General features: G+C 39.5%; 1 protein-coding gene across 4 annotated transcripts; it reads right to left on the bottom strand.

Moving 5' to 3' along the window:
- Window positions 1-9,767: 9,767 nt before the first annotated feature.
- On the bottom strand, window positions 9,768-26,617 carry SH3GLB1 (SH3 domain containing GRB2 like endophilin B1). Of its 4 annotated transcripts, none has more exons than XM_015290809.4 (11): window positions 26,450-26,617; window positions 23,114-23,255; window positions 22,131-22,259; window positions 20,394-20,527; window positions 19,918-20,010; window positions 17,726-17,764; window positions 14,701-14,724; window positions 13,187-13,276; window positions 12,230-12,330; window positions 11,175-11,406; window positions 9,768-10,238 (listed from the first exon to the last, which is right to left on the bottom strand). In XM_015290809.4, the coding sequence occupies exons 1-11, from the start codon at window positions 26,519-26,521 to the stop codon at window positions 10,131-10,133; spliced, it is 1,164 nt and encodes a 387-aa protein (XP_015146295.1). In that variant the 5' UTR covers window positions 26,522-26,617; the 3' UTR covers window positions 9,768-10,130. The 4 variants fall into 4 exon arrangements, with proteins under 4 accessions (XP_015146295.1, XP_015146294.1, XP_040560525.1 ...); XM_015290808.4 differs by having other exon boundaries at window positions 17,678-17,764; XM_040704591.2 differs by lacking the exon at window positions 14,701-14,724 and having other exon boundaries at window positions 17,678-17,764.
- Window positions 26,618-26,647: the final 30 nt, after the last annotated feature.

The following is a 26,647-nucleotide window of genomic DNA, read 5'->3' on the forward strand; positions in this document are numbered from 1 at the left end:
TGTTCCTACGTTAGCCAAAAATGAATTTTTGTTCCTGCATTGATGATTTACTGTGCTATTTTCAACAGAATATTTTAGCTGTGTCCTTGCCAGATCCTCTCTACCACTCACCAGAAGGACTGTTCGCTTCATTTGATATTTAGCAAATATTTCTCTCTGCTTCTCTCTCAGTATTTCCTATCTCCTCCTCCTTACCATGACTGCCCAGTGAGTTTCTGATTTTCACCCACCCTCTTTCTTTCCATGTCTTCCTGCTGCCAGCCTGCTGTTTTCACACAAGCTTCCTCCAGCACCAGGCCCTGCACTCCTGCTCTTGTGTGTCTTGCTTGAAGCAAGGACCTCACTCTTGTAGCAGGCAATAACTACCCTACAGTGGAAGAGTGTGACAGACCAAAAAAATTCTCCTCCAGCATACCTGGGTTTCATGCCTGCAGCCCCAGCTGTTTCTATAGCCTCTTGTCTTTCCCTGCACTGTCTGTCCCGTATTTCCAACAGATCTCCCAGTTTTGATCCTATTCTCTATTTGCTGATTCTTATTTCACATATTAACCTTGCCTTGTAATACAGAGATTTATTCTCTTATCTTAAAAGCATGTACAGCATACATCCCTGAATTTCCCTGTCTACTGGAAAATAGAGAGAGCTCTTCACAGTTCCGTTACTGAACTGTGGAGCCTTGCACCTACTCAGTCTGCTGGCTTCTAGTAACAGTGTAGTCACCTATGTTGACTGAGCTGTTAACTGCTCTCTGTGCTTTTGAAGGGTCATCTTTGCATTCATACTGTCCTTGCTTTATTCTTCGTAATTCTGTCCTTTAGATGATACTCAGGTTTTTCTCTACAGAGAAGTGCTAATGGCGTAGCAAAAGTGAGCTGGGCATTATGCTAAAAGAGGAAGCTGGAGTGGGGAATAATTTCTTAGAAATGCTTAAGTTTCTGTTCCATCAGTGTGGGTTGTTTCCTCCAGTTAGCAGCTGTGAAAATTCAGAGAGCTCAAAAGGTTATTTTGGCTTGTGGCAATTAACTACATAAAATGTTAGCTTTAAAACTTCCATTTAAAAAGGAAATGATTCATTTTTACTTACAGTCATGATGGGCACCCAGTACTTCATGAAAGGCATTCACTCAAAATTATGTGAGAATGATTTAGTCTTACATAATGCTCTTATTGTGCCAAATCTTGAGAGAGTCAATGAAAGGAAGAATAAAAGCTGCAAGCATGCATGCATAAGTCGAAATATGAAGTACCCATCTACCACTCCCATCTTTTTAGAAGGAAGTAAGGTGACTATCTTACAGGAGATATTGTTCTAAAAGGAAAAAGTAAACAGATACGGTTACAGAGATGAATTTGAAGCTTAGCACGCAGACTACTTGAAAGGGTTTCCTGGATACCTGCTTTCTGTAGCTTCATCAGAGGTTCCTGCAACGCAAACCTGAGCAGCAGACAAACTGGTTTAAGTCCTAAGAAACTTCCACGATCAAAATCATGGGAAGCAAATAAGTATTCAACTCAATCTTTGTTTTACTGTTTCATCACATAGAAGCAAAAAAAGAATGGCTAACCTCACAAAAACGTAAGTATTCAGCAGCCTGAGCCCCCTTTTGAAAATGCAACCTTTTCCTTTACTTGAAGCCAAGTAAATATTCTGTTCTTTCCCTTCAGTCAGAATATCTTGCGCTTGTTGATTTAAATAGGAACCGTGGCACTAGGTGAACACAGACTGGCTCAAAGAGATCCCAGCTATCTCAGTTTTTGAAATGGATTCCTGATGCTGAAGTAGGCTATTCAGCTTTGTTGTTGCCCAAGAAGAAAGGTATTGAACAACACATTTCAGCTGCACCTACGTACACAGTATGCCTTAACTGAAGCAGCACTTGTGACCACTAACACAATTCAGCAAGGCTTCTAACCACTGAGAAACAGAATATATTTCTTCATGTTCCCACTACTAAGATAACCAAGATCAACGAGTTAGCCTAAAGAAAAGTAGTTGTATGTTCATGTACCAGACAAAATACAATCACACACACAAAAAATTATAGGTTAAAAAACAAGCCAGCAGAATCAAACACCAGAGTGGGAAACTTCAGCTTTGTCTTTGTTTTAAATGCATGACTTACTCAGCAGCAGCATGAAAGCAATCACTCCAGTGAGTCAGAGCACACTATGAGAGTTTCGTAGCTCTCAGTATTCTTCCCGAGATGTTACTCTGGTGAAGTTCCACTATAAATCATACTGGATGGAATGGGAGGGAGTAGATCAATCTTGCTGTAAAACCACAGATTCATCTACAAATATATTTGCTCATTTCCGTATAATGGTTACCCGCAGAAGAGCCTGTGCTGGCATTGGATTTATAGAAATAAGTGGATAATGGATTTACAGTGCAGAAGTCACCACATTTCCAAAATGATTACACAGAGCAGCTTCAGATTTTTCTTTAGAAATAGGTCTAGGTGCATCCCTCTCTAAGTTTAATACCATTATTTGCAAGTGTTCCATCCTGGTTGATATCCCTTGGTAGTGACCATTTAGGGTCAGATTTAATTAGGTTACAAAGGAGCCTCCCTGACTCCTCTGCTAACTTCAAAGGGAGACCTGTGGAACAGCACATCATTCCAAGTGTAAGGACCAGTGGGGTGGTTCAGAGATCCCATGGCATTTTTCCACGCTTGGGGCCAAGTTCTGGCTAGGAGCGCAATTCACATTTTGGTACAGCCCAGTTCTTTTTAACCCAGTATTAAATTCAGAGTTATTTTAGCAGAACAATGGCCCAAATCACTGACTAAAGTATTTAGCCCCAGAATATGGGCACAGACAAAAGTCCACTTTCCACTGTTGTAGATTTATGTTATTTCAAGGAAAAAAAAAACATTTCTCAAATCTGTTATTAGGCTACAGTCATTGACCATGCTTTAAATTCCATCACAAAGCACAGATTTGGGGGGCAGGAGGATAAGCGTAGAATAGTCAAGGTAAATTTTACTCCGCCTTTCCCACTGAGCAGTCAGTGACTTGGTTTCTCCCACCCACGTTTTAGCCTACCTGACCCAGTTTCTGGAAAGATCTGACCTTCAGCAAGGAGAGGCCCTGAGAACAGGCAGACATCTGTCTGTGGCTCACAGTGAGCCATCCAGAGCCTCTGCATTCACTCAGTGCTGTCAGAACCCAGCTGCAGGCCGCGACTTGTAGTGCTGCCAGCTCCCCCCCGCCTCAGTCTGGCCGAGCACAGCTATAATGTGACAAACCATGACTTCCCTACAACCCCAGCAGCAAGGAAGGGGGCACACTCACCCATTCCACTCAGAACTCTGCTATAACTTGCAAGTGTAAAGAAAAGATCAGCATTCTTATTATCTTCAAACTAGAGCAAATAAGGGTTAGATTCAAAATATACAGAATTTTGCATAAGCCAACAGCAGCTCAGTGCAACAGAGAAGACGGTGCCACAGGCTCTGCTGCTCCACGGCCAGGGAAGCAGTACCCATAGGGGCTGCTGGAACAGCAAAAGCATCTGGAGACATCCGGCCTCAGAAGAGCAACCGTCTATAAGCACCCCTGTACTGTCCATAGTCACCTCCTGTGACTAAGTTCTCCAGACAAATGAAATGTAACTACCTGTCCATCTGCTAAACATCCAGCTGGCACCAAAGATCGATCACTCCCCTGGTCAGACTTCACAATGCTTTCAAAACACTAAGCCACCGCTCACTGTACCCCACCCATGAGATCACATTCAGGCAGACTCCCCTCATTTTAAAACCTCTTTATTTATTCCCTCCCATTCCCAGCCAAATTTAGCTGAACCATACTTATCTTTAAGCATGCCAAACTAATAACAAATGTGTGCCATCCACAGACTTTTAGAAAACATAGTTATTAAGAAGCTGGACGTCCCGCCCTTGTTATCACACATTCCTCCAAGCCTTTAGGTGTACTGGCAAACACGTGCTGCCTACCAACGCAGGCTGAATGGGAACCAGCACCACAGGGTTTCCTCTGGACACCATCAGGTGGGGTTTGGATTTCGGTTTTCTAATCATTTCTCACAATGCATAGCCCACCAGCTTCTTACCTTCTTGCAGTTTCTGAGCCTGTCTGCTAAGCTAGAGGGAGGAAGGATCGGTGTGCCCAAGATGCCATCTCCTGTGGCAAATAGAGCAGAGAACCTTCAGGCTGTGGCAGTGCAGCAACAGAGAGCTCTGGTGGAGGCAGAACCCACCCTCAGGTTCTGCCCTTCACAGAAGCAAACTCAAGTGCTACCACCTGTGTGAGCGCAGCCAGTGCAAACTGTGGAAGTCTTAGGGCAGCCACGGCAACTTGTAGATCTTCAGCTGGTATACCTGTCACCACCTATTGCTTTGGGGAGCACCATTCCTACCTCTAGAAGGATCAATATTAAACACTGGCAGACCTAAAAAAGCTAGAAAGCTTTATATAATTAAATGGGGAAAAAAAAAAACACATTAAAGCTATATATTAAGACTGAACAATCAGCAGTTACTCTATCAGCAAAGGTCAAACGTGTCTGCTGTGATCTATCATGTACCTTATGTACTTCTGGTCCTCGTCTGGCTGCTAGAGCTTCTCACAGCTGTTGAACAAGTTTAGCAGGCTGTCCAACCAAACCACCAGAGCCAAAGGAGAGGCTGGGGAAATGAAAAAATGTCAGCGTCTCCTTTCAAGACAACGGAGGAGAAAGAGCTCAATGTGAAGTTGAGGGGTTTTTTTGTTTGTTTTACTCAAAGTATTTGTTGTTTTTTAATACTGCACAAGGACACACTCCTTGAGGTCACACCTCTGAGCCAAGCTTTACACCAGTAAGGTTCGAGCCGTTAGGAAACAACAAGGCACAGTAACCACATCACTGACAGAACCCGGATGAATCATTCCCCATTTCTGTCCCTCTGCTGCAGTTTCTCCCAAGTAAACAAAAACAGTGCTGCTCACCATCATAAAGGAAGTTTATGACCAGCAAAATGGAGCTCACAGACTGAAAGTCATTAACAGTTCCTTTGGAGGAGGAGAAGGGTTTAAATATATATAATATATATAATATATATAATATATATAATATATATAATATATATAATATATATATATCTAGAAACTCTCCTGGATGCTCAGCATTTGTAATGGAGATTCCAGTGCTGTTTTCACTGGATGATGTGTAAAAGATAACGTGGGAAGCACGAAGTGACGTGGCAGTGGGTTTCCCAAAGGTGCGTAAAATGCAAATCCCTGAGGTCTCCCAAAAGGAATTTTCAGAATTTCAAAAATCTGTAACATAAAAGAAACCCTAAATGCGAGGCTTCCGGTGCCTATCAGCGTCACTGATCAACAGCAAGAATTAAAAGCAATTTAACTCAGAAGTGTAACTGGAGAATTCTTTGCAGGAAAGGCAACTTGGTAATATGCCTCCTTTCCAATAAGTAATTTCCCAGCTCATTATTCCAATAGCTCTGCTTCGACCTATAACCGCGTGAAGACATTTTGAAGCTTTAATTCATTTTGCAATTCTGAACAGCTTCCCTTAATCGTTCACATCAAACACCTATTACACATTTCTTAAAAATTTATAAAACAATTCCATGCTGTCAGGAGAAGAAAGTTTTTTAGCATTACAATTATTAATTGGATGTAAGCACCTCCAGCTAATATGTTTGCTATCACTCACTTGTGGCAGGAAGCTATTTATAAAAGGCATTACATTCATACAGTCATTTACTATTTCCACCCATGGTGTATTTTCTTGCCATTCCCTTCACTAAGATACAGAACTTACCAAGCTATGCAGTTCGTTTGGAGGGGTTTCTTACTGTCAGATGCCACAATAAATGCTCTGTGTCACTGAACAAGGGTAAGGACACTCACTTAGAAAATGACGGAGGTTTGTATCTGTCAGCTTGATGGATATCTTTGAATTTTCACCAGACACAAATTCGTATAGCTAAGCGAAACTAATAAGCTTGCAATGTACTGCCTTGTATTTCCATTAACAGTTGTGTAATTGAGTTATAGCCCATTATACTGGAACATACCCAATAAGGAATGATACTTAAAAAGGAAATGGGTCAGGATCAGGCTGTAAGCAAAACTTAGCAATCAATTTCTGCACTTCACACATTCTTAAGGTGAATGAAGTGGAGCAAAAAAAAAAACATACAAACAAACCAAAACTATAAAAGTTGCAGATAGGTCTGAGATCCCAGAGATCAACTCTCATCTCCCAAGACTCAGTAGAGCTTGACTCTAAAATATACACACTTAGCAGTCCAATGAAAATAAGGAAGTCCAATTCAGCACTTGTTTAGCCAACACTTGTAACCACAGCACTAGAAAGGCAACAACAAACTTTTCATCACCTCATTTAGAGACATACATTTTTAACAACAGAAAGAAACAATCTTATGAGAGTTGGAAGATGATGAGACTTCAGGAATAGGCCTTAGTTTATGGCTGATGAAGCTTTGGTAACCATATGCTTTTTCCCATAAGTTTTTTGGGGTTTTTTGAGACCAAATAACTGCCTGATCCTGTATGACCTTGCTGAACTGGGATAAGGGAAGCCACAAAGTGTAGTATCATCAATTACTGATCAGACATTAAATCCTTCTGGTCTAAGATTAAGTTGTGTGGCCAGGTAGACACATTTCAGGAAGTGTGAAAGATGGATTAAAATGTACCAAGTTTGCAGAGCAGTGTTTCATGGGGCTTCAGTACCTTCATCTAAGTGTGTCAGTTTCCTCTTTTGGGGAAATGAAACTCCCTCTTCTATGATGAAGTATTTTGTGGCCCCAGATGGAAAGAAAAATTACTAAAGTGACTCCTGCCAGAAGTGCAAGAGAAGTACTGATGGCTCAAGTGGAACAGAGCTATTATTTCATACATCTCTGACATACTCCTAGGCAGTCAAGTGCTTGTGTGTGTCCAACACTGAAATGGCAAATGGTTTTGTTTTTTGTTTTTTTTAATGAAAAGAAAAAAGCATAGAACAGTTTGGTGTTGTTCCCAAACAATCCCACAGTACTGCAGTACCTGGCTTAAACCTCAGCCCGAGGATTTATTTCACTGTGTGAGTTTTTAAGCCCTCCTAGCTTTCAATGCAGGACAGAGCACAGTTCTGCTATTCTAATCAAGTCTGATGTTATTATGTGGACAGTAATACTAAAATTCTTTACAGTGAGCAATCATTTTCATTTTAAAGCCCCAGACTACTCATTTGCACAGTAAAGACACAGCTTGCATGAGTACTAACAAGTACTGTGTTTGTTCATGAATTTTTGGAGTTGTAAGATATTTCTTGTATGTTCTATCATTCAGAAAGCCCATGCCAGCTCTTTGTAAAACCTAGAATCCCTATACCTTTACTGTACAAAACATAGTTGAAGCCAGTCCTTCCAAGTTTGCTTTCAGAAATCATCACACGCAAGTCCCCAGCTACGATGCCACAAGCATCAAATTAGACTAGTAAGCTACTAGACCAGTTCAGCCCTCACCAAAGCTAACAGGAGTCCTTTATTATGCGGCAAAACCGAGCTCTAAATATAATTTTTCTCTAGTTTTGACCTATATATCTGTATGCATACAGGAGATTATACCCTGTGCTAGAGAAACTTTTTTGTGTTGAACAGCACTGGAAAAATACTTGACATTCACTTATCTTGCTGATTGGTACATGTGCCAACTTGTTCTTCACTACTGCATAAGAATTTCACGCTCCAGTGCCCAGGCTTTCTTCCAACACTGCAACCTTTAGGAATTAGCAACTTCTATCTTCTTGAGCTGCTTATTTACTTCCACAGATTTGAGTTCCTTTTGGGGGGAGGGGGGAAGCTTTCTGAAAGTCTTATTGGTCATTTTCATACCAACAGTCAGAGCTGTGCGTAAGCTAAGAAAGGAATACAATAAATTCAAGGCATTTTCATATTTAGTACAGCTATACAGGAAAAAAAACAGGAAAATTATTCTAACAAATCAAATTCTTAGAAACTCAAACTTTGGTTACTGCTATTTCAAAACACACCACTAAGTTGGTTATTTTCAAGATACTGTCTTAACATCTGTCTTTCAGCAACTATTGGAAATTGGTTACAAAAGCTCTATAGAAAGGAGACTTGTCATGTTAAGTCATGGTAAGTCTTTGAAGTTTCTTCTAAAACAAAACAAAAACAGCCCCCATACAAAAATGAAAGAAAACCAGCAACACGTGCCAAAGCACTCATCAAAGCAAAAAAGAAAACCACACCTAAACACAGGGAATTAACCAAAGAAATTAAAGACCCAAAGCCAGTTACAGTTATTGTCATCCTTGCTACAAAAACAAAAGTCCAGTACAAATTTTTGTATGAAAGTTTCCCAGAAAAATAGCATTGGAAGAGGTTGAGTTTTAGGACTGCTAAATCTACCCTCTTTCAGCTTGAAGCCATTTCCCCTTGTTCTATCACCACAGACACTGCTATAGCGCCTGTCCCCTTCTTTCCTCTAGCTTCTCTTTAGATACTGAAAGGCCGCTATTAGGTCACCTCAGAGCCTTCTCTTCTCCAAGCTGAACACCCCAGCTCTTTCAGCCTGTAATTTGTCGCATATTATTATTATTGACCCCTCTAATCTTCACATTTAACAGGCCAAACAAACCTCTTTCTTGGCAGGTACCCTGCTTCTTGCTTTAATGTAGCCTCTTCAGTTTAAAACTCAGACTATTTCTGGAAACACAACTGAAAACAGAAATTACTTCTTAATTAAACCACTGCATGACCTAAAAAATAAAGCAGAATACAGTTTCATTTATCCCACTTAAGTAATTCACATCACTGAAAAAGTTTCATCAGTACTTTTTACAACAGTGTTCAAGTTGCTGATTTGAAATGGTCAGATTAGCACCTGGTAGCAGTGTCTTTAAGAGAGAGAGAACATCCACAAACGTAGCATCTTCCTGCAATGGAAGGAATTTCTCTTCATTGAAAAATAAGTCAGTCTCCTTATTCAACCAGTGAAATTCAATGAATTAAACCTCCTGCAACTTCAAAAAAAAAAAAAAAGATTCTCCTCAAGCAATCCTTTAATATTTTACAGCCTGAAAAGACTATGAAACACTAAAGGTATTCTGCAGGAAAAAGTTACCTGCAAATAATCCTACCTTTGTTAAAGCCATTTTTAGGTTCAAAGCTCTTTATTTACTTCCCACACATTTAAAGGAAGCCCTCTAGTAAAACAAGTGTAACTTTACTTGAATCTAATTTAAACATGATAACAGATGATGGCATAAGAACTGTGAATGCAGGTTTTCATTAAAACCAATAATCTGAACATAGGACAATCTGAACAATATCTACAGGACTGTTCATGCAGAAAGTGTATACTTTGTTAGCAAAAATGCAGTGCTTAATTTAATATAAAGGTGGATTTGCAGTTGCAAGTATCTTAATAGTTACTCACCAGTGTGAATTAAGTCTTTCTGAAAAGCAATTAAAGAGTAGAAATACAAAGCAAATTTAAAGTGTCAGAACACAGGTAACTAATTTGTGACAGCCTGTCTATACAAAGCTTAAAACCTCAACATACTTGCAGTTTGCCTCAAGTCTTCAGAGAAAGGACATCTGTTTACATTTCTCAAAGGCAATTAAATGCACAAGTTATCCAATAGATAACCATATATGCATGCCTCAGCACATTTGTACACTAAGCATACTGGGAACAAAAACATATGAATTTATGTTTGATGTTTGGTTTTGATTACTCAAAAAAAGTGCATTACACTTGCATCAGTTCACAATAAGTTTATTTTATGTGAAGAAAAGCTTTGCCATTAATGAAAAATTTCAGTAGAAAACAGTACGTCCTGCTTTCAATCTAGATTACTCAAAAGTAGAAGCTTGTATTAGTGAAAACTTCAGTAGAAACAAATCTGTAGGAAACATTCTTGGCACATGAAGTAAAAGTTTCAAACGTTAAGATTGAATAGAGTATTTACCATGCAACCATGCTGGCAGAGAAGCCAGTTTGTAATGGCTGGTATTTGTCCCTCAAGAAAGAAACATGGAAGACACTTAAACCTGCTTATATAACATTAATTGTATATAAATACGGTGTCACCATAACTGACAGTCTTTATTCAGGGCAACAATTCAGTTTAGCAGTTCTAAGTAAGTAATAGGCACTTTGCCTTTCTGGTTCCCCCTTTCACCCATCAGCCAATCTGAATCCATGCCAGGGATACTGTAAACTGTTATCACCTGAAAAACAAAAAATAAACATAAATATGTCATAATAATCTCATCATTGCCCGGAATAAAAATTGTGATAAGGTCTTAGAATCAAGATCAACCAAGTTAAGTAAAACATCCATGAAACATAACCTAATGCTCATAATTTCTTTCATAGGTCCATGAAAAAGCAAATATGGCAAAATATTTAAAATATCTCATCTTTTTTCTAGGTCTTTTTTTTTTTTAACTAATTACTACTTCCCTCTTTTTTTTTTTGTCTATAAACCTTGCCTAAATTGCAATCAATAGTCAAGCTAAAAGCAAGTTCTTTGAATCTTCAAATATATGACAGAAAAAGAGATGGTGTTGATGGGCTACATCTTAAAAGATAATCTTAGGCCACAGCTTCCATCTAAGTGACTGTCTAGGTAAGAATAAAGTCATACAGAAATATGTAAGAAACGCACATTTTTAAGAAACCTGAATTTTTTTGTGGATGCTATTCTTCACACGGATACAGCCAAATTACTGGGTGGAATACTGCTCCATCACCCAGCTTCATTGTACACAACTTCATTTGCTGAGGATAGGCAATAAGTACAGCACTGCTATGACTACCAAAAACAGAAGTGGTTGCGCTTTCATCTTTATTTTTATTTTTTTAATCAAACTGCAACACTTCATGTTTGAAAGACTAATTGTATTGCTAACAGTTTTAGAAACATGGTAGAAGGAAGATAGTATGATCATACCTCATTTGTCCAGCAAATGTTCTTGGAAGCTACGCAGGCATAACAAATATTGACTCTCACCATTAGGGTATACAAGACGCTAACTTCTCAGAGCACTATTAAAATTCAATTAATAACTGTGCTACACTGAACAGAAATCTGTAGTTCATCTCAACTGGCTAGTTACAACTATCCAGAGTTAACAAATTATCAAAGTACTTCAAAAACTTACCTCATCTGCAAGTAATGATAACTCACTGCTGTTTGCAGCATCGTAATCATACAGAACTCTAGCCTTCCTGCTGCCACTCGATGACTTCAGTTCACTGATGCCTGAAGTAACTACTGAATTGCTTACTGAAGGCAATGAAGCAGAAGCTGAGGCCAAGACTGAGGGAGTAGAAACGCTTTGCACAGGAGCTGAAGAAGACTGATTATTGTTAGAGAGAAAAGTAGATGGAAAGCTGTAGGGAAAACAAAACAAAGATCCCTGGGTGAATCAGTTCCATAGGGAACATCATATGCCTCCATGCCTAAATTAGAATTTTTGCATTTAGACATCAGTAAACAGCAAAAATTGAGTAGTACTGATACTTGTGCAAACCTACATAATGATATTTGTGTGCTATCAATTTCTGAAGTTGTATAATTTTTTCAGTGTAATGTAGCTTTAAAGATGTAGCTTTCAAAAAAACAGTTTCAAAGACTTCTTGTAAGTCTTTAAGCTATCCATTTAAACAAACTGAGGACCACAAGGAGATCAAACACCACAGGAAGCAGCAAGTCAGAAAAAGGACAAAAACACATCTGTTTCTACTTCCTCTTCTTGGAAAACAAAAGCAAAGATACCTCATAGAGACAGTTATTTAGAACAGCCGCTACAAGACACTTTTAAATAGTTAAGGAAACTTTCCAGTTTGCTTCACTATTAAATGAAGACAACTCTTCAGTGCCTACGCTCACCTAAATAATGCAGTCTGCGATAGTCTTAAGAAAGACTCTGACATGTAGAGAAGAATTTGAGTAAGAAAACCTGTATGAAAAGCAAGCATGTAGATCATTCTACATCACCCCACCAGTCACAAAGAAAGACTCATGAACATGAAATTCATGACAGACTGTTTCTTCCCTTACTTTAAAAATGTTAAAACCTCAGAACAGTGAAACTAGATATTTTCTTAGTACCGCACAGCCCTGTTTTTATCACTGCTTCATCAGCATTAAGTTTTCCTACCACTCATAAACACTTGAACTGCAGAGAAGAACATTTTAAAACAGTGTTACTACCTTCCCAGTTGCTTCTGGAGATCCAACATATACTTGTAACATTGTGCATAATAAGTCATCTGAGCTTCAACAAAGTCATTGAGACAGCGGAGATGATGTGCCTACAATGTAGTAAATACTCAAGTTTTTAGCTTGCATTTTACACTGCATTACAAACACCAGCCTATTAAACAGGTTGGTAAGGCTAACATCAGTACATTAGTATTCATCCCATATAGGCACTATGCCTGGATTTACCAGGTAACTACGATAAAGTGCCCCAAAATCAACATATTTGAGCACCAAAAGTAAGTGCAGTATAAGAATCATGCCATTTATCTATACTGTTTCCACAACAGGTTATTTAAGCATATTTTTTGTGGTTTCAATAATCAGTTGATCAGATAAATTGAAAATGATGTTGAAAGGTCATCAACAAATATACAGAGCAGTGTGGTTAGATTAGTATCCACAGATAGTATATAGCTAGAAAGATTATAATTAGAAAATAAATGAAAATGCTCACCCATGTTGTAGGCTCACAGGAAAAACTCCAAGAGGAGTGATCTCCAGAAAGAGATCCTTCCTCAGTGGCAGTCAGCCCTTCAACGGGGTCTAGGAGAGGAGGAGCCAGGCTCCACCCCTTCCAGTCACACAGGTGAATTGCCTTCACCTGTGCTCCCACAGCTGACTCAGTGCTCGCCTCAGGTGATCAATCAGAGGTTCAGGCCGTGATTCAACAGTTCCCATACAAAAGGTAATAATGAAAACACCAGAGATCACGGTTAAAGGGAAAACAACATTAATTCAATGGGTACTAAAGAACAGTTAAAAAATAAACCATCCAATAGATATGTTTTTTAAGGCACTACATGAAAGCAAGTAGCCTAAAGTTCCCACATAGATTACTGTAGCTTTTTGTTTGTGTTTAGGAACACTCCTGATCTTACCTAATTTTTCCCCCTTCTGGGTACTCACATGTGTGCTGCTGATACCTTCCAGGAGAAGTCTGGTAATCTCTGCTTGACGGTCAAATTCACTTTGAGTAATTCGTACTTCCTGTTCAGACTAGAAGCAAGTATATATGTTAGATAGTTGTACAATGCAATATTACACCTTTGTATTGTAACAGTCCCATTTTATTCAGAGCCAGACATACAAATGCCTTTAATAACATTTCATTGTTTGAATCCTGTGCTTTTCTTTGCAGATCTTTTCAACACAGGAATTGGTTGGTTTTTTTTTTTTTTGTATTCAGAAACGCTGAAGTCCTATCTACACAACAAACAGCTTTATCATTAGACACTTATCACATAGATTCAATGTATACAAAAGGCAAATATTTTTCTGCCAGCATTATTAACCCACCTCTCTCAATAACAAAGCAAGCATTAAGTGGCATAACAGTGTTTGTACCACAGACTCTCCTAGCACAGCAGTGGCAGTGAAGGACAATATATTCCCCCCCATATTTCAAATTAACAAGGCTCTGCTCATATACTTGATGCTATTTTCATTGGACAACAACGCAGACACCAATCAAAGAGCTCAAAATACATACTTTCCTGTGGTCCTTAGATATAGTCAGATTTCGTTTTTAAAAGAAATAGAAGTGTTAATTGAGTACCTCCCATTGAAGATCCCTCAAAAAATGACTTGATCCTCAAATTCAGAATATAAACTTGGTTCTTGAATGATAACATTCAGAAATCCATGACCTCCCAAAATGCTACACAAGATTATATGAATGGTTAGAAATACCGTGTAACGCAGTAACAAAGGGATAACACCTTTCCAAGAGCAGAGGAAATAAAATCACTTTCCTAGTGTTCTTTTGTAAGACAGACTAAGTAAAACGGTGAGTGAATACATCCATATGACCCAATACAGCAAGGCCTCCTTGTTTCCTCTCTAGTCCAAGAGATGAGCACCTCTTAATGTTCAAAATCACTCTATAACCTCATGTGTTGAGTAAAAAAAGCCTTCTCTCTTTCTAATTAACTACAACAGACACCACAGAAGACTCCTTGCAAAACTCACGTACCTAGCATAAAGGTGTTTTTCAGAACAGGCTACATTACTAGACCTCCACCTTCCTGAAAATTTTCAGGTAAGCTCATTGAGAAGGTTTTTTTTTTAAAAAAAAAAAAGAAACAAGGACAAAACAAACAAACAAAAAACAACAAACAGGACACCATTCCAGCAAATTGAAAGACAAGCCCTGTAGTTTTTGTTTTTTCATTTTCTATTGCATCTTGTCACATGACAGTCATATGATACTAAGTGATAGTTAGCCAAAATAGTTTACTACACAGTGAGCTGTGAACTTTGTATCAGCACTGGAATTTGAAAGGCCCTAGAGGGATCCCAGGTATTCTGATGCAACCAGACACTACCAGTACTCAAGTCAACAATACACTATATCCTTTATTACATTATATCAACACAAGTTATTACTTCAGAATTCTGCAGTTTCTAAGTTATTTACTTACTTTTGTCACTTCCTCAGCCCATATCTAGTCAGCATTAAAAGAGCAGAGAAAAAACATAAAAACTTAGACTGGTGTTACTTTATTAGTGGATGCAACTCAACTTTGCCTTTTAAGTATATTCTTGTTTCAGAACTTCACAGAGATTTGAGAAATTCTATGAATAAATCACTTGCTCAAAGCCCTTCATATACAGTGAAGTAAGGACAGAACTACATCACTGAAATAAATTCTTAAGTTCATACACGGGAAAGAATGATATGTACAACTGTCTTGCTTAAAATAGATTATTGTAAGATATTACTACAATCTAAGATTTAAGATTAGGAAGTGATATGAATCAAACTAAGTTACTTAATGGATGAAGTTAGGTTATGTTCATGTGTTAGAACACTGGAAGCTATGGAAAGCTATTCTCATTTTAAACAACACATTAAAGACTGAAACAGACAAATTCATGATTTCTCTTGCTATGTCCATTATTACTTTTTTATTTCACAAGAATTTTCATTGAAATTAAATTACTCTCAAATTGAGAATTCAAGTAGCAGCACATAGCACAGCAAAGTCAGAGAACCAGAGGGAATTTAGTCTAGAACTTAATTACTTCAGCTTGCTGTCTCAGTTTTCTCTTGCAATGCAATTCTCCTTTAACCTTCATATTTCCACACTTGAAAGAAGATGACACAATCAGGACTTTGGTAGGAAGAAGAGTGCATAAAGGTCACAGAAGCTGGCTGAAACAAACTTCTTCACCCTTTTATCTGACCACAACTGAGAAACATACATACCTAATGCAATGAGACCCACTATGCTGTGCAGACCCATATCAAAATCATGACAACCCAAACAGCATGGTTTATGTCACAGAATCATAGAATTGCTCAGGTTGGAAAAGACCTTAAAGATCAAGTCCAACTGCCACCTCACAACGCTACCCCTAACTCTAATAACCCTCTGCTAACTCATCTCCCCAAGCACCACATCCAAACAGTTTTTAAACATTCAGGGATGGTGACTCAACCACCTCCCGTGGAATCCTATTCCAGTACTTAACAACCCTTCCTGTAAAGAAGGTTTTCCTGATAACCAACCTAGACCTCCCCTGATGTAACTTCAGGCCATTTGCCCTCGTCCTGTCACCTGTCACCAGTGAGAAGAGACCAGCCCCGCCCCTCACCGCAACCGCTTTTCAGGTATTTCAAGAGAGTAATAAGGTCTCCCCTCAGCCTCCTCTTCCCCAGACTAAACAGCCTTAGTTCCTTCAGTCACTCCTTGTAGGGCATATTCTCCAAGCCTTCACAAGCCTTGTTGCCCTTCTTTGGATCTCAGTGTTCTTTCTGTATTGAGCTACCCAAAACTGAACACAGTACTTGAGGTGAGGCCTCACCAGTGCCGAGTACAGGCGCAGGATGACTTCCCTAGTCCTGCGCACCACACCACTCCTGATCCAAGCCAGGATGCCACTGGTCTTTTTGGCCACCTGGGCACACTGCTGGATCATATTCAGCCGACTGTCCATCCGTATGCCAAAGTTCCTTTCTGCAAGGCAGCCTTCCAGCCACTCCTCCCCAACCTGGGGTTGTTGTGACCAAAACACAGGATCTGACATTTGGCCCTACTGACACTCAAACAGTTTACTTTGGCCCATTGATCCAATCTATGCAGGTCCCTCTGCAGTGCCTTTCTACCCTCTGGCAGATCAACACTCCCTCCCAACTTGGTGTCATCTGCAAACTTACTGAGGGTGTACTCAATCCCTTCATCAAGATCATCGGTAAAGATACTGAACAGGAGTGGCCCCAGTACTGAGCCCTGGGGGACACCACTCGTGACTGGCTGCCAACTGGGTTTAACTCCATTGACGACCACTCCAGCCCGTGTTTGACCCAGCAGAGCATATGCCCAATTATGCCTATTCCATTTAGCACAATGGTGCTAGAACAGCTGTACTGATGAGCCCCTACAAGTTTGGGATAAACCATATTTTGAGTTAAGCCCTTTATTTGTCATTTTATTCCATTTCAGCTATTGTAAAACATATCTTGAAGAAAACAAATAGTTTCCACATGTTTCTAGCTGTTTCACATTACTTACTCCTATCCATATAAAAACAATAGGAAAACAATAATTCCTTTCCCTTCAATGGATAAACTTTGACAAGGAATAAAAACTGAATCCCTTTGCAGGCTAAATTTACAATGAATTTGCATGAGCATGAATTTAATACTGTATACTTCCAGATAATCAGAAGTATTCTGAGGAAAACACCACCTGATGCTGTACTGCTGTCACTATATTGAGTACTGTACAATCAACAAATATACAGAGTGGTGTGGTTAGGTTGGTATTTTACAGATTGTATAGCTAGAAAGATTATAATGGTACAAAGGGATAACTGAAAATAAATGAAAACACCTGCTCATGTCCTAGGCTCGCAGAAAAACTCCAAAAGGAAGTGATCTCCAGAAAGAGATCCTTCCTCAGTGGCAGTCAGCCCTTCAACGGGGTCTAGGAGAGGAGGAGCCAGGCTCCACCCCTTCCAGTCACACAGGTGAATTGCCTTCACCTGTGCTCCCACGGCTGACTCAGTGCTTGCCTCAGGTGATCGATCAGTGGCTCAGGCCATGATTCAACAGTTCCCATACAAGTACACTTTTCATATGCAATGTCAGATATACATCCATTTTGGAATGGAAAACATAAAATCATTAAGGTTGGAAAAGACCTCTGAGATCATCAAGTTCAACCATCAAGCCATCACTACCATGCCTGCTAACACATGTCCCTCAGTGTCATATCTGCACATTTTCTGAACACCTGCAGGGATGACAACACCACCACTTCCCTGTGCAGCCTGCTCCAATACTCTTTGGAGAAGAAATGTTTCTTAATATCAAACCTGAAGCAAGGCCAAATTGAAAGGACAGCAAGAGGAACCATTTGATAGAAAATGAATGAACACAGGAGGCCAACAAACCTTCAGCCATTTTACATGCAGCAAGTTGAGCACGTAAGAGACATTTACCATAATGTTATTCTCTTCAGGCTGAGAGGTGTTTAGTTGCTTAAGTGCATAGATAAAAGACAAAAGCAAGTTACAACATTGAATACAGCAGGTGAACAGATTATTGGCACAAATCCTACAAGTTTAAGCTAAGCAAGATTGTGAACTGATTATAGAAATCTAAACAGTTTTATCCAGGTCTTTTAAATACTGATCTAAGCTAGTTTGGTTGAAAATAATTTCAAATACTGTTACAGCAGGAAAAAAAGCATTTAACTGTAGGTCCTAATTTCATCACCTTGCTCCATCCTGTCAAATAAGGTGGTGAAACAAATTTGATTCAATACATTTTCCTGAATTATCAGTTCAGCACTGTTTGTCAGACATCTTCCTTCATAAACAGAGGGAGTTAGCAGAAGGTGAACTATTTGCATAACAACTACATCCATATTAGTCTCTGTTACCATACTGTAGGACAAAAATTGAGATGCATTTTTTGTCCACTCCTCTAGGAATCCTAGAATTCAATTCTTCTCAGACATGCTTACTGCTATTAAAACATGACTAAAGCTCAAGCGTAGGCAAGCTAGTGATGCAAGAAGCCTGGAGTTTCATGTTCTATCACCACAAAGTAACTTGTAAGTAGAACTGAATTACACACCATTGGGATATTTAAGACCAGTCAAGTAGTAGCAGCAGTAGCAACTGTCAATAGCTTCATCCAAGCATAGCTCTGGATGATTATACCACAGATGAACTAACAAACTTGAGTACAGAATACTCAATACCTTTTAATATTAAGCTCAATTCCTGCAAGAAAAGTTTCTCCATGGTGCTTATATTTTAGAAGTATAGTGTATACCTACTGCCATAACACAACAAATTAACAACCTGCTCCACATTTTGCTGGTAATGTTACAAACTAAGAAAGTGTGACAAGCAGAAAAGTAACTATTTTTGCATTAGAATAACATGATACAGGAAGAAATGCATGCATTGACCTGAAAAATATATCAACAGTTTAAATACACAGGAACAGCAGACATGAGGGGGAAGACTGACAGACAGGCAAAACTGCCAGGGATGTAAACGGTTTCTTTGTTTCCCTGGTTGTTTGTTTTAGTTTTTATGTTGTTCTTTGTTGTTGTTGTTTAAAAAAAAAAAAAAAAAAAGGAGATCACCACCCCAAGAATATGAGGTGCTTTATCTATCAAACTCAGCCTCACAGAAGACAGTGATCCATTCAGAAACAGCAGCAGAAGTTTGAGAATCCTGCTCCTGCCTCTTCATCTTGCACAGTACGCACATTCTCCCTACGTACTGAAGCTGCCTGTATTTCTTCAATATCTGTGTGCATAACCTCTACAACACTAAACATGAAACTCCCAGGGTAGCAGAGGGGAAACAATCACTTTATTACCCATCATTTATTTCAATAACTGTTGCACTTTCAGGAGTGCAGATGACTGCAAAAATCTTACAATAACACCCTGCTGAAACTGCATACGTTTGACTATCTAGTTCTTGTTACTTAAAATACTCCATTTAGAATTATCTTCAGGGTTTAAAAAGCAACAGCAGCTTTTTAGTTTACATCCTTGTTCAAGGATTTATTAAGGGCATAAGAATGGTTTAGAGGTGTGAGTCTAAGAGCTCTGTCCTGTTTGGTGATGCTAAGCAGTAAACTACAAACTACTGATACAGTAACACTAAGTCTAGGTGGGTACATCAGTTGAAAGTAACTGTAAGTATACTTCGAGACAAAGATTCAAAATCCACCCGCTAAAGTGGTGGGGTTTCTGTTTGGTTTTTTTTTTATTATTATTATTTTACATTTTATTACCTGACAAAGGCGTTTCTAAGGTTTCCTCAAGACTTTTATGTGATTTGTAGTCACAACTGTTCTGCTGAACAGTAGCAAGTCATTTGGGGCACTACAGGCTCATCTAGTAGTCAACAACGGGAGAACATTTACTTGGATCAATTAAGTTCAACTGGATAGAAAACCTACATACAAGAAGACTAACACTCTGATCAGCAATTCACTTCCATTTCCTCATGTTCCACTGATATTCCTTTTAAAGTATCCAGTCAAGAAAAAATAGCAATGGCAAGAAACTAGGACTGGAACCCTACATAAAGCGATCAGACCTATAAATACATACATATATAACAAGTCTGAAAGTTACAGACAATTTTAAAACACTACTTACTGCGGCTCGAGCTTCAGCAACTTTTGCCTTCTTCAATCTGGTTTTCGCAGCATCCAAATCCAGTCTTTTATTTTGTAATAGTTTACGTTCTTTCTGAAAGCCATGTAGGTTAGTTCATGAGAAAACACACATTCAAAAGCAAAATCCTGTCTACTCGTTTTCCTGCCTCTTCTCTCCTCATGATCATATATAAAAGGGGTTCTTCAGTTGAACAAAGAAGCAGAATTAGTTCCTCATTACTCTTACACATTTTATACTCCACATACATACTTTTAATAGTTCAGTAGTTTTAAAAAACGGTAAGATTACAGAATTATTTTGAATGGTCAAAAGGAAAGAGAATACATTAAGGTTATGAATTCATCCGACCTTTTCCAAATTAGTTTCCAAAAGCAATACTGCTCAGTTTTCTACCATTTCAGAGATTTGCTCTTGTAATTACTTTGAAATGCCGAAGAATGCACACTTCAACTTACAGTAATAGTTTTATAGTCTCCTTCGATAAAGTTTCTTAGGGGAGTGAGAAAGTTTATAGCTGAAGTCTGAATTAGTTCTCTGTCTGCTGTTCCGATTTGCTTTTGTGTTTCTCCACATTTAATGAGTGCATTTCCTGAAAATGAGAAAATATGATGATTTCATACCAAGTTAGACAGGTAGCTATCAAAACAAGTCACTACAGGCACGAGTCAAGGCCAACAGTTTGAAAGATAATCCAGTGCCATAGCAGGGGCTTTCAAAATACATTAATACTTACTAAAACTAATTCTTGTTTTATGTAAAAATAAAAAAAAAAAAAATCACAGGTGAAGGCCAGATTTCAATGAGTACAGATATAGCATTGTAGAAATTACATTAACTATGGCAACTCAGTTGTTCACACCCATTTTAGGCCTGGATATTGTACCTACTTACACTAATTTAAACAGCCTCCTCCCTTTGTATTACATTTTTAAGTAATTAGTCATGAGTACTCAACAGCAAGGAAAAGTCCACTTAGCTACTGGAAAATACACCCTCCACCCTTACCCCTAAGATCAACACCAGTTTCTAAATATGCACATAGATTTTGTCTACTGATTGAACAATACTTGGAAATTTGGTTACAAGTTAGGCATTGAAGCCCAGGTTAGCGCATCAAGAACACACAGTGCTCATTAGTATGTTTCAACAAACACACAAGGCTGAATTAGAAAAGGCACTCACCAAGACTATAAACAAATAAATAACTTTCACGACAGCACAAAATGTTATGTACGTTTATGCTAAAAGTTCCTGCAACTCCCCTGAATTATAGATGTTACAGCAACCGCAACACAAGGGACCGTGTGCCTGTAAGCAAAAATCTATGCAGTGTGAAAGAATATTGAAGCTCGTGATCAGAAAGGGGCCATAGATAAAAGCATAAAAACATACTGAAAGTAAGAAGTATAAAGCCTGCCATTATTGATTTTGTATCCCAACATCTACAAATCATTTTTTTAAACACTCTTTCCCTCCTTTCCAAAGGAATCCCATTGTTTTCCAGATATAAACCATTCTTCCTAGAACAGATTTCCCCTCCCACTGCAATTTTAAAGAAAGTAACTAAGGGCAGCTAGCTACTCGATTTTCATTGTGGACTTACACACGTGTTTCAGTTAGTAAGACTAAATTAACAGCTAAATCTATTTTCAGCAACTTCCAGGATTGTAGAGAACACCAGAATTAGATCTTTTAATTAAAAGACAGCATAAAAACATTACACCCCATCACCTAGTTCTCTTGTCATAGTTATAAAAGTCTGCTGGAGAACAAAGCTTAGATCGTGCTCAATAGTCACCTATAGAAATGTTTTGCTATACGCATACATACATAAAATGAAAAGCAGGAATACTGTGAAGTTAGAGAAGGTTCTTAACAATGTTATCTAGAATTAAATTCTTTAAGTGTTGTCAGATATGCTGTCTTTATGTCTAACTAGAAAATTAGATTCCAGAATGTCATTCATCCACAAAGATGGGTAGTATTCCAACATTAAGTTCTATTTTTCGATTAGAACAGAAACCTGGTCACTGACCTCCTAACACACAAAGTTACAGAGCAAGTCACCTCAAACAGATCGAAAAGTCTTTGAATTGTTTTGCCTGAAAAGAGACAAATAACATATTTTTCCCCCCAGTGTAAAAACATATATGAGCATTTTTTCTCCCCCCGCATTCATTGCTTTCGCTTACCATATGCTGTTCCTGGGCCAAATTCATTACCAGCATCGATCATATACTGGCCTAATAATTCTGGATTATTCATACGACTTGGTGCTTTCCGGTCCAGTTTCTCATAGAAAAATTCTTCTATCCTAGCATCTAAAAAACACACACGTTTCAAATCACTGTCACTCAAAACACAACTTACAAACAGAAAAGGAATAAAAGGACTTTAAAATCCAAACATACAAGCTCAACATTAAGTGAATGATGTTAAGATGAAGATGTTGTTCTTGGAAGCTGTCTGTATTTTGTATGTCATGCTTATTTCAGCGAGTTGTTACAGCTATCTCCCAAAGTGAAAAATTATACTTTTAATCTTCCTTATACAATGGGGTTTTCAAAAGTTTAGCTCTAAGTCTTCATTCTAAGAACCTAATAGAGCACTTCTGAAAAACAAATAAAAGTTATCATTTATAGAAACCCACAAATCTGGGAGCATTAAACATTCAGTGTCTAGGAAAAGCAATTATTTAGTAAAGAAACTGTTACAGACAAACATTTCAGCTCATCTTGCCTGCTTCAGAATGACTTGCAGTGCACAGGAAATTTAGCATAATGAAGCAGATTAATCAAGTTCCTTAAGCCACTGAATCTACAAGAAAAATTCTAGAGTTCTCACAGCCACCAAGGATTTCTGGAATTAGAGCTAGAAATTCAATTAAATAAGAAACAACTCTAAAAGCAATCAAGAGTATGGAACCAATGCTGCAGTTTAATTATCTCCATTTACATATTTATGCACTTGAAGGCTCACAGAAGAACTGAAAGCAAGCAACTGGAACAGTGCCTCTGATACCCAATGGCTCTTCAAAATGTTCAAAATCCTTCAAAATTGAAAACTGCTGAATTTAGTTACAGTTTAGGCAATACCTACACCAGTGAACAGTTACTCTGGCAAGCCTATTAATTCAAATGTTGCAAACAAAAAAAAAAACTGAACGACTCCTTACTTGGATTTGGCTGCAATAGCACTTCTGTTTGCTTCATTATTTTCTCTGTCCACTGCTTAGTGCATTCTGCTTTGCTGAGAAGGTTCTCCAGGTGAGCATCCAGTTCAGTCTTCTCTGCTTGACCAAGCTTTTCTTCTGTGAACTGTGGTTAGTCAGACAGATTGAAAACACTCAGTTCATAAAAATAGTTTCCAAGTGCAAGTCTAGGACAGCAACTGTTCGCTCATATTACTTTCACATAAAATTATCCAGACATCATTAAGAAAATCTAAGGTTAAATCTGTACGTTAAGTTCAACAACCCACCCTTACTACCAGCAAAAAAGGGGAGAAGGGTAATAATCACACCAAGTCAACAAGGATGATTTATAGTATTTTGAAGAAATCCTCTGCTCTACCTTCTCTTCTTGCTACTTGGAGTTCTCACTTGAAGCATTTTGTCCAGTTTTGCATAGCGCACCTGGAAACACGAGTCAGAAGGAAAGAGTCCAGAGGTAACAAAACAACTGAGTGATGACTTCAGCCTTGCAGGTTTTGTAATTAATGTTGTCCCTTCACCTCCAGGGAAAACTGAAGATATGATAGATTCTCACAGCAGCTTCCTTTAATGTATTTAAAGAATGTAGTCCTGTCTGCAGCAAACAGGACAAAAAATAGTGGGCTCCAACTTCAGTGTGATGACTTAAATTAGAACTAGATGTCACAGAAAGCTTTTAAAGCAAGGATTAAAAGCTAAAATAGACAGCCCTGGGAAGATGTGGCATATATGTTTGGGGGAGGGAGGGACTGCACTTTTGAGTAGGACAGAGCCACGCTGTTTAGATACAGCTGATCCCATTAAGCTTTACAGGAACAGTAAGCTGACCTCTTCAATTCTTTTCCAAGCTGTTTTCTTTGACAGTGAAATACAGTGTAACTCTAATTGGTTAAATAAATAGAGAAGACGATTAATTTCACTTGATATTAAATTCATGCCAACACTTATTAATCCATAACCAGTTTGAACTTAACTCCCAGGTTTCCAGGAAAGACAGAAGATGAGTGTTTTATGTCAGGAAACAAAACAAAACTGGAACTAAGGGTTTGGCCCGCTTCTCTTCAGAGCATTGGTTCGTCATGATGATGTCATCCCTTCACAGCCTATTCAAAGTCAGGCATATTCAGAAGAACTTGGTTAAGAACTACATCCCTAACAAGCTTACCAATTAAGAATGTAAGAGCACCAAAGCATTCTAACTATCAAAATTTATTCTTAACAAGCTCTTACTTGGAATACTTAAAGTTACAATAAAAAACAAGAATACAATGCAAATAAAACCAAGTTGTCCAAGTTTAATTTCCACACAGAATAAAAACAACTTTGATAGCACACACATCTGAAGGCTAAATAAATACTGCAGTATTTGAGGTTCTACAAAGAAAGAAAGGCACCTTTGCGAGAAAGTTCAGTTGCGGTATGAGACACAGAAGTTATTTATGGATCTGCTACTACTGTCGTTGAAAAGGCTCTTTAAAACAATATTATGTACTGCAAGTAGCTCTCAAAAGCTTTTTAAGATTTATTAACATACAATAAAAATGGCTTTGATTCTTGACTAATTACATAGAATTGTATTCGTTTATGAAATGACCTTTCCAATTAATATTTCCAGAACTCTTGTTCATAGTGTAGAGACTGCTTAGTCCATGTTAGACTTCATGTACCCACTTAGAGGAAAAGATTAAAAGTATAGAGCAGCATGGCAAAAAACAGTTGGACAGAAATATGGTTTCCAGTACCAATAAAATGCATCAGTGCTGCCCCCTTGATTTCCTACCTCTGTGTCCACAGGTTGCTCGAATGCGTCCACATCATGATGGAGGAAATAGTACTGTTTTGTATATGTATATATGCGGTTGTATACAACAACTCCCCTCCTTAAACATCTTATTTTAGGAGGGGGTGGCAGTCAGTAGAGCCTATTGCTATTACTTCCACATTCCCCTTAATTTCCGTTCAGATGAAGAAGCCTATCAATGTAGCTATTGAGATGTAAACTAGCAACGCAGACAGAGCATGCCGGAGTAAACCACAGTTTATACCACCTTTAAACCATGACAGAAAGCCTACGTTACTTTTAATGCAAAGAAGTATTTACATGTAAAAAGTCAAGATACAAGAAAAGTCACAAGATCCTACCACAGGATCTTACAATGAAGGGTGAATTGTATCTCTTTTTTTTTCCCCTTGTTCTGCAAGAAAAGCTAAAGCTGGAGAGGAAGAGATGGCCTGGGAAACATGCAGCCCCGAAAGAAGCCAGAAAAAAATAATTGCGTGTGGAAAGACCTCCAACGCGTAGAAAAGCCACAATTACTGCTTTAAGGTAATTTAAGTTTGAGCAACAATGTGTTCTGATGAGTTTGCATCTTCAGTGCTCTGCTGTACCACTGATTGCCGGCTCTGCTTGAGTAGTAAGATACAGGCCAATAGTCCGCCTGATCTGAGCGGATAATCACCTCAATCACGTTCCAAACCTGACCCAAGGAGAGAGCACGAGAAATTACTGTGAATTATTGTGCTCTGTTTGGGTATCCACCTCCTTACAGGAAATCTGTTCAGGTTTGATTATATAAAGAAAGAGGATTACGGCTCAAGACAACAGCGAAGGAACAAAAGCCAATTATAGTGCCCTTAGCATAAAGAAAGGAGAAGACAGATCGAGAAACAACGGGCTATCAAACGAGCCTAAAAGCGACACCGAAGCTCAAACAAAACAACACTAAAGCAGACAGATGCTTGCACGTGTCACGTCAGAGCTCAAGTTTCACCGATCGGGCAGCAGGATGCATTCAGAGCAGCCAGTGAAGACACCGGCTTACTCCACAGAGTCACACCTTTGTTCTGCTCAAGCCGCAGGAACGGCCCCATCGCCCCCCAGCTGCCGCTGCCCAGCCCGGCCGCCCCCTCCCCTCTCGGCCTACGCTGACCTTGCGCTGCCCCGCCCGCCGAGCCCAGCTGTTGTGCAACGGGCCGCGGAAAAACGCCCGGACCCAGACAGACAGCCAGACAGCCGGCCGAGCGCAGCGGGGCGCAGAGGCACGGAGCAGCCCGAGGCGCAGCGCACCCCTCGCACCGAGACAGCCCGGCCGGGCCTGGCACTGCCCGCGGCGCGCCCAGGCGGTAGTCCGGCCCGGGGCGGAACCGCGATCCCCGGCCAACGCCCCGCGCCGGGCCGACTGGCGGCGGCCTCAAGGACCGGCCTCAGGGACCGGCCCGCGGCCTCGCCCGCTTCCCAACAGCTAGGGCCGCCGCGGCGAAGCCCGGTCGCGGCGCACGCCCCCTCGGGAGCGGCCGTACCTGCACGGCGCGGCTGAGAAAAGTGCCCGCGTCGGCCGCCAGCTTCTTCATGTTAAAGTCCATGATGTTCATCTTCGGCGGGGGCGGGAGGGCGCTGACTCAGCCCGGACACCCGCAGCGGCGGCCGCCGCTCCGGCCCGTCCCTGCGCGGATCCGCCGGGGGGCGGTGCCGGCGCCCGACGCAGCCACCGATTGGCC

This window comes from Gallus gallus, chromosome 8 (assembly GCF_016699485.2).
Source record: "Gallus gallus isolate bGalGal1 chromosome 8, bGalGal1.mat.broiler.GRCg7b, whole genome shotgun sequence".
Classification (NCBI taxonomy): domain Eukaryota; kingdom Metazoa; phylum Chordata; class Aves; order Galliformes; family Phasianidae; genus Gallus; species Gallus gallus.

Bases quoted from the DNA above. Each gene is read 5' to 3' on its own strand.
- SH3GLB1 (XM_015290808.4), bottom strand. From the start codon at position 26,521: ATGAACATCATGGACTTTAACATGAAGAAGCTGGCGGCCGACGCGGGC. The intron at 11,407-12,229 runs GTAGTAACACTG...TTTTCCCTACAG, and splicing joins CTCCAGAAGCAACTGGGAAG to CTTTCCATCTACTTTTCTCT. The intron at 10,239-11,174 runs GTAAGTTTTTGA...TTTGTTTTTCAG, and splicing joins TATCATTACTTGCAGATGAG to GTGATAACAGTTTACAGTAT.